Source organism: Aplysia californica, unplaced genomic scaffold (genome assembly GCF_000002075.1).
Source record: "Aplysia californica isolate F4 #8 unplaced genomic scaffold, AplCal3.0 scaffold00332, whole genome shotgun sequence".
In the NCBI taxonomy this organism is placed as follows: Eukaryota; Metazoa; Mollusca; class Gastropoda; order Aplysiida; family Aplysiidae; genus Aplysia; species Aplysia californica.
The window spans coordinates 452,977-461,827 of NW_004797602.1; the positions used below are offsets into that span (position 1 = coordinate 452,977).

General features: G+C 40.6%; 1 protein-coding gene across 1 annotated transcript in view; it reads left to right on the top strand.

Annotated features, from left to right (window-relative positions):
* The window catches only part of LOC101856588 (vacuolar protein sorting-associated protein 53 homolog), a 26,041-nt gene that overhangs the window by 2,583 nt on the left and 14,607 nt on the right, over nt 1-8,851 (top strand). The window contains exons 2-6 of the mRNA XM_005102618.3: nt 4,463-4,593; nt 4,963-5,116; nt 6,502-6,617; nt 7,272-7,391; nt 7,939-8,017. Of these exons, the coding sequence (XP_005102675.1) occupies nt 4,463-4,593; nt 4,963-5,116; nt 6,502-6,617; nt 7,272-7,391; nt 7,939-8,017 (600 nt within the window). The remainder of the gene's footprint in view (nt 1-4,462; nt 4,594-4,962; nt 5,117-6,501; nt 6,618-7,271; nt 7,392-7,938; nt 8,018-8,851) is intronic.

Below are 8,851 nucleotides of genomic sequence, written 5' to 3' on the forward strand. Positions count from 1 at the left end.
CACACACACCAACACTCTCTCTCTCTCTCTAACACACACACACACACATCCACATACCCCCCCACACACACACAAACACACACTCAAATGAATACAGCAACATCAGTAAACTGACTAAAACAATGTAGTTCTTTCTGTCTCACTCTCTTGACCCCGAAACCCCTAATACCGCGGTAAGGGCACTATAACAATACCTTGTACCCCAGCGCGGCAATACCGCAGCAATATGCCGCGCTGCGGTACAAAGTATTGTCATAGTGCCCTTACCGCGGCATTTTCTCTCAACACGTGAAAAACGCACGAATCGCGACACATCATGTTGCAAAATCATTAGTAGCCATTTATCCACCAAATAAATAATAATAGACGTCATTAAGAAAACACCCTTTTAATATGTGATAAAAAGTGCAAACACACCTGAAAACTAAAAAAGCGAGGTCAAAATTGGTACGATGGCAAAATTTCGATCCCTGCTGGTTCGCAATTGTCATGTGTTCGCAATGGACCAGGAAAGAAAGAAACGGAACAGCGCAAGTTGGGTGGTTGGTGGGTGCTCTGATGTGGTCTGCTCCTTCTCTCCTATTCAACATCTATCATCCTTATCTTTCTCTTCCTTCTTTTTGTGTTTGTTACTCTCTTGTAACACTAATGCCTCTAATCTTCGGCACTCATATGAACAGTGCTAACTCTTTCGAAAACAAAAGATAGTTTTAGGTATGAACAGGGCGCTTTGGCGGCAAGCGTAAGTGTATGCGTGGTACCGAAGCTCGATCTACTTTCGCTTTCTTTACCACCCAGAAATTTGCCGGTAGCAGTCTGATTAACGCAACATTTGTAACATACAGGTTGTGCATTACAAATGCTGTGTCACCTTGAAAATAAATCATTGTCCTGTGCTTTCACTTGCGGGAAAAAAAGAAAGTTATACAAGCGTCTTGTCAGGCTTGACATTGTGACCAGTCAGTGAACCTGTACCTTCGCATCACATTGTGAGTACCAGAGATCGTTGGGGTCTCCAAAGTTCGTTCATAGTGTGTGCTGCGCGAAGAATAGGGCTCCGGAATGGGGGGATTATTGATTTTTTAAAAAGGTACAGTTGGGGGGAGGGGTGGGGTTGAAGGCCACATCGGATGACAAAAACTGAACTTGGAAGCAAATTTTAGTATTTAGAATTTTGATTATTACTAGAGCTTCATGCTACGGAAAAGCGTGCATTGGTGCAAGCCCTGTACGGAATTGGGATCCGTCATACTAATACCTAGTAAACCGTGTTTTTTAACTAAAAGGTCCGCGTTTTATTGGATGGGTGATAGTCAAGGATCTCCTTGGTGATAGTACGTTTGTTTCATTGTCCTTTGTTTTAAGAGAGGTATGACCACTTCAAGAGCATACTTTTTTAATTCTCTCTCTCTCTCTCTCTCTCTCTCTCCCTCTCTCTCACTCTCTCTGTTTTCTGAGTCTCGTTCTCTCTCTCTCTCGTGATAGTATTTCATGTTTTTTGTAAACATCTATATTTTAGCTTTCTGTTCCAGATTCGCAGATTTTCAGTGTCACTGCATTTTGCTCTCCCTCAGGAAAGATGACAGGGGGTAGATTGGGATCATTAATTTTGGGATTACATTCCGCTCACAACACACAAAAAGCGGAGTGAAAAAGGAAAAATGTCAAGGTCATGAAGGGAGCGAAGCAGTTACCGTGTACCTAGTTCAGGCGCGCCCCCCTCACACCTCACGAAACAAAATACCCGGTTACCGTGTTCGTAGATAATGAGAGGCGCCCGGTTGCCGGTTACTGTGTACGTAGATATTGAGGCTACGAGCCCGGTTACCGTGTATGTGACATTGAGACTACACGCCCGGTTACCGTGTACGTAGATATTGAGGCTACGTGCCCGGTTACCGTGTGTGTGACATTGAGACTACATGGTGTGAAAAAGGAAAAAGGTCAAGGTTATGAAGGGAGCAAAGCAGTTACCGTGCACCTAGCTCAAGCCCCCTACGAAACTAAATACCCGGTTACCGTGTACGTAGATATTGAGGCTACGCGCCAGGTAACCGTGTGTGTGACATTGAGATTACACGGTTAAAAAGAAAAAAAGTCAACGTCATGAAGGGAGCAAAATTAAAGTAAAGCAGTTACCGAGCGTGCACCTAGCTCATGCCCCCTTCCGACCCCCCCCACCCCCCCACCCCCCCACCCCCCGAAACTGAGTACACTGTTACTGTGTACGTTTATATTGAGGCTACGCGCACGGTTACCGTGTATGCGACATTGAGACTACACGGTGAAAAAGGAAAAATTAATGTCAACGTCATGAAAGGAGCTAAGTAGTTACCATGCACCTAGTTCAAGCCAACCCCTCCCCCTCCCCCACGAAACTAAATATCCGCTTACCGTGTTCGTAGGAGAGGCACCCGGTGGCCGGTTACCGTGTACGTAGATTGAGGCTACGCGCCCGGTAACCGTGTATGTGACATTGAGACTACACGCCCGGTTGCCGGTTACCGTGTACGTAGACACTGAGGCTACCATACGTGCCCGGTTACTGTGTACGTAGATACTGAGGCTACGTGCCCGGTTACCGTGTACGTAGACCCTGAGGCTACGTGCCTGGTTACCGTGTACATAGACACTCCGTATTATCAAAGCCTCAGCACCAGAAAAACACATTGTAAAACAATTTCTTTGACTTTTCTTCTCTCTCTCTCTCTCTCTTGATCTCTCTCTCTCTCTCTCTCTCTCTCTCTCTCTCACACTCTCACTCTCTCGCTTTCCATCTGTCTGTCTGTCTCTCTATCTGTCTGTCTGTCTCTCTCTCTCATCTCGCAAAATTTGACGCCAGCTAGGTTCGAACCATATGAATGGATTCCAAGACAAACCCCTTATGACTGATGTACATAAATAATAGATTCATCCTTTCCACCGGTGGATCCAGGTTTAATAATTTATGAATATTCAGTGTTTTAGCCACTATATGGTTAGATTCGATTATAATTGTTAGAGGGTGCCGGGTGATCTTCAAAAAGAGAAGTACCGATATTTGTTCAACTGCTGAGTGATGCAGAGTGTGTCAGACCTGCCAACAACTATCAGTCTCAATATAAAAAAATATAGGATAATAATGCCTTCAGATCTCCTGCTCAACTGCAAGAGCGCAAACAGTATCCAACAGGAACCCAGATGTTGGAAAATTTGGATGTAGCGATTACTAGTACTCGATGCGAACGTTGTGTTGGAGTCGTCTGTTACCCCGCTAGATATGGATAAGAATAACTTGAGTTTTTTTCCTCTTTGGAGAGTGGGAGCAGAAATGACCCCGCCGGGCGAAAAAGGGTCGTTTCGAAATATGACCGCTGGTCAAAAAGATACTTTACCAATTGCGATTTACTTTTCATAGCAATCTGTCAAAATGATGTTTTGAGGAATACTGAAAGTTTCAAAGAGATCTTCAGTACTCTAAAGTAAAAAATACAACCCCTGGGGTACAAAATGACTCCAGGTGTATGGATACGGTTACATAACATGCCATGCAAGAAGTCTCTCTGTTCATGCATTTGCCCGCTCGCAATACAGACAGCTGTCTCTGCTCCAGTGTTTGGCACAAGGAAATCTGCACAAGCAAACAATTCGTTATTACTTTGTTTACGAGTATTGCCAGCAAACCGTTTGTTACTCCGGGATTTTGAATTAGCGAGCTGACCCTACTCACACTGCTAATGCACTACTTGTAGGGACCTAATGAAATTGGCTGTGGAACACAATTTTACCAACATTCTTTTCAATTGTCCATGGGTATAATTATGACAGTCCTCATATGCAAGTCTTTTGGGTGCAGTGAAGGCAAGGAAACTGTCTGGGGTGTTCAGGGGCAGCGATTGACGACTTTCTGTCAGCCCACCTGAACCTAGCGTCCGGGAAAAATCCCCATTTTTAAAACCGGAATGCATAACATTCCCTATCATAAACATCAAATTTATGGGAAAGTATGGGGGACATCCCTTTCCCCTTGCCCCCCCCTTTTTTCGAAAACTCATTTCAATGACTTGGTCCTTCGTCTTATGACAATGAATTGCTAGCATGGTCGCCACACATCAACAATTCATTACACTTACCGGTACTATGCATTTACAATGTCATATGAACAAGAACTGTAGTATCACTCTCAAATCCTGATACACACTATTTTTAAAAAATCATGGGGGACAACATCTTCCCTTAAATTCTAGTGGTATTTTTCAATTCTATTATAATTTAATATTTTACAGCCCTGATTTCAAACTGAAAAACTTTTCTATTATAATTATATGAGAGTTTACCTGCCTCAATAGTCAATAGAACTTCTGATGCAGCTTTTCAGGTAATTTTTTTTTTACCTTTATGGCCTACTTTCACCTCTGATACATCAATAAAATACTAGTTGCGTAATGTTTTCACCTTGCTCTTCTCTCTGTGTGTTTTGCAGGTTCTTCCCAGCAATGACCCATTAGATAAACCGGATTTCAATCCTGTGGACTACATCAACACTTTATTCCCTACAGAGCAGTCCCTTTCCAACATTGATGACATTGTTGGGAAAATACGGCACAAAATTTGGTATGCACTGTTTTGTGTCAAGTGTTTCTTTTCTGAGCTAAAAGTGGAAGGGCCTGAATGGAGTGACAAGTTATACTCTACAGTTTGATATCTTGCACACTTATTGATAACCGATTTTCAAAATTCAAAATGTATAATGTGCAGATCTGCCTATCACATAAATCAATCAGCATAGCTAAAAAAAAAGGATTTAAAAATAATATATTTCGCTTTGCTAAATAAAGATTTTGTCTTCTCATGTTATAGCCCATGCCTCTGAAAAATAAATTAAAAACATTAAAAAGAGAAATGTCATTCTAGGGATCGTACTCATCTACTCAGCATGTACTCTAAATATTATTCATCTCTCTTTCTCTCATGATTATCAAGGAATCTGGATGAAGAAATCCGTGTGGTAGTGCGAGGACAAACTAATGTTGGTGAGGAGGGAAGACGAGCTCTTGAAGAAGCTCAGCATGCCATCCAAGATTTGTTCACGAAAATCAAAGACATAAAGGATAAGGCGGAAAAGTCCGAGGAAATGGTATGTTGGTGTTCTTACAACTGTTGTTGATGCATTGATTCTTCAATACCAACTATAGGGTATTGCAATAAAAGTGAGTTGACTGTAGACCTCTCGTATCAATTTGTCCAAAGGCTGTATATTAACAGGTCTTTAGCTTGTTTTTTGGGGAGGTCATTGGTGCATTTGAGGCGAGGCAGAGATGTTAAAGTTTATTCCCACTTTCCCTTTTACCAGAGATAGTTAATTTTATCATGGTTTTGTTTTGTTTGTTTGTTTAGTATAGGGTTTTATGGCGCTCGCAACTGCATAAGGTCATATGAGCGCGCGGGACACACCTAATACTTTTTCGTTGGTAGGAAATTTTGAATTTTGCCCGGGTGGCGGCCGAAGCCTACTCTTATCGATTTTAGACCACCAAGGGATCTTTAACGTGCGCAACTTGCACACGGGCCCTCCGAGATTTTTCGCCCTTGTCCGAGAAGGCTAGGTGTAGATCTTTCCTACCAGAAGATCAGGGGTGTGGCAGAAAGACAGCAGTTAGGAGGAGCCAAGGAGTAGCAGTAGAAAGGCTGCAGAAAGAGTCAGGAGCCCAGAGGAGGGGGCAAAGGAGGTGAGGGGGTGGGGGCAGAAAGTGGAAATGAAAGCAGACAACAGAACATTGTTAGAGATCAGGAAAGGATGTGAAAGGAGACAATTTTAGAGAAGAAAATTTTTTGGTCGCTACCCGGAATCGAACCCGGGACCTTTGAATGAGAGGCCAACACCTTAACCTCTAGGCCACGAGAGCCCCCTATCATGGTTTACAATACATCCCTTTTTCTCGTGATTACGAGTGTTTAGCAGAAATAGCTTCCTCCTCTATCATGTTCAGCTTTTGGTATGGATGGGGAGCATTAGATAGATCTTTTTTAAAATTTGTGTGGTAATGAATGAATGTGCTCGTAACCTTCTACTAATGTACAATTTCAAAAAATTGAATTAAAAGTTATATTACAGTAATATTTTTATCATTTATTGAAATCGGGACCAATTTTTATATTGGTTTCTAAGACATCAGCTTTATTGTCTGCCTGTCACGTTGGTGGTTCCTGACTGTTCACTTTGATATTTATGTACTGTGCATAGTCTCATTATGTCAGGTAAAAGAAATTGCTTGAGACATCTAACAACTAGATCATGACTTTCACTTTGATGGTTCCCGACTGGCAAAATTATTAGATGTACTCTGGGGGTGGTTAGAGGGTGCGACCTGTGTGTCTTACTTCTATTCTTTCCCTTTATGTTTCTGTCTCGGTCTTGCTTCTTCCCTTCACGAAATGATCGTCATTGTGTCAATGTGCTTCTCTCTTTACTCAATCTCAAATTAAAATTTTTATATACTCTGCGTGATCTCATTATGTCAGGTGAAAGAAATTACTCGTGACATCAAACAACTAGATCATGCCAAGAGACATCTGACATCGTCGATCACCACGCTCAACCATTTACACATGCTGGTTGGAGGAGTGGACTCTCTCACGTATGTCATTGTACACTGCAATCATTGCATGTAGGATTGTGGGTGGTTAGCAGGCGCTCTTTTCTTTCCTATCGAACGTCTATTACTCTTATCTCACCTCCTTTTCTTGTTTGTTACTCTCTTGTAACACATTTAATCTTCGGCGACATACATATTTTTGTTGTAAGTGCTGTAAAAATCTTACTAGACTAAAACTAAACTGTCATTTGATTAGGAATTTTTAGTATTTTGTCTTAAAATTTAAGACTGTGCATTGCCCGTATTTCACAACCTCATGATAATGTTTTATTGCTCCGAACAGCAATTTTTAGTTGCAATACAGGAATGTTGAAAACACATGTAGCTGTACATAGAATTTTAATTGCTAATACTTTAATAAAAGGATTTCAGTTTGAAGAGAAAATAAAAGCTGGCAATAATACATATCCCATCTTTATTTTCTCTTCAAATGTTTTGCCCAGTTCCACTTGATTGCTAATTGCAGTTCAATTACCATTACATATTTTATGACGATGGTTTTTGAGCTTGATTTCTTACAAACTAAAACATATTTGGGGTTGATTTCTAACAAAATATAATGTATTTCACGTTTCGCTTTGAGCAATGACATTGATGTCTGTAGTAGCTATAGTGCTTTGTTTTTCTCCCTTTCAGTACTCTTGCGAGACGTAGACAGTATGGAGAAGCTGCAAACCTTCTTCAAGGTGTTTTAAATGTTCTTGATCATTTCGAGAAATATATGGAGATACAGCAGATCAAGCTGTTGGCTGACAGGTAAGTTGAAATTTGTTTCTATAATATTTATTTGTGTAGTGTATAGAGGTTCTCAAGAGTCCTCTTACAAGGAGATATGAAGTTTGTTATTAAGAGAAGCAAAAGAACATGTCTTAGACAGGTAGGCATCTTGAACAGTGTCATGAAATATAATGAAGAAAAACCGCAATTGGGAAAATGTGGCTTTTTGTACTGGTGATTGTCTTAGACAAGTGACTGGTGAAGGGGGTTCGACTGTATAGAAATCTTTATTTTTGTAATGAAAATCTAACATGTTGCAGATGAAGAAAAAAAATGACATGTTGCAGAAATTAAGACCCAACAGGTCACATTTTTATTATAGTTATGATATTACAATGAAGTCGCATCCTAAGTTTTTTGCTCTTTGATTCTTACTCTGTCTGTTGCCTGGCTTGATGTTGATCAGAAGGTCAGTCTAGGCTTCTCTTTTTCCTTGAATCTTTTAGCTCTTCCTCATATCCCAACGCTCTCTGTCTACTCTTTTGAGCAGCTAATACTTTTCATATTTTTGTTTTTCATCTTTCAGAGTCAAGCATCTCCAGACAGAGCTGGGAACACAGATAATCGCTGACTTTGAGGAGGCTTTTCAAGGGGTTGGTGCTAAGGTTGGTTAGTTTTTGTTGCAAAATCTTAAATTTGGTTATCATGGACATGGTTTCCAGCAGTGTTGAGTTCTGATGATAAAATTTTGTATTCATAAAGAAACAAGCAATTGTTTCTAATGTATGTTACAAATAAATGAGGGAATAAATGAATCACTTGCTGTATCTCTATCAGCAAAACATAAGATGTTTAGCTTAAAGGTCTAACTACTTTTTAACTTATTTCAAACTAAGTTGATTCGCTAAGAGCAATTTCTCCTGCCGAGGTACAGGGATGTAAATCTTCCGGCTTTTTTCTGTTTTTTTGCGGCCGACTTGCCATTTGGGCCCCAGCTTTTAACCAAAGTCTACTATAAACAATGCATATTATACTATATATACTACACAGAGATTATTTGTTGTAACAGAGGGAAAGAAACAAATATAATTTAGTCTCGCTATATTCTTATTTCAGTCAGTGCGCGTATATTTTCCGTCTTTTTTTTTCAAAACCTGTTTACATCCCTGGAGGTAAATTTTAGTGTTTTCTAGAAAAAACAAAATGTGTGTGTGCTTCAGAAGTATCACTTCAAATGAGGAATGCTCGTGCACGACCAGCTGTTAAATGACCTTTCACTGTTCAGCCTGTGCTGTACCATTGATATGTATGATAATATATCTTCTATTTACAATGCACATTCCCACTAGGAAAGTGCTCAGTGTACTTTACAATAGTACAAAGAACATAGTTCCAATAGTCATTCTCTCTCATTCTCCTTCCCTCCTTCCCTTTCTCTCCCCACCCTCTCTCCTTCCCTTTCTCTCCCCACCCTCTCTCTTTCTCTCTCTCTCTCTCTC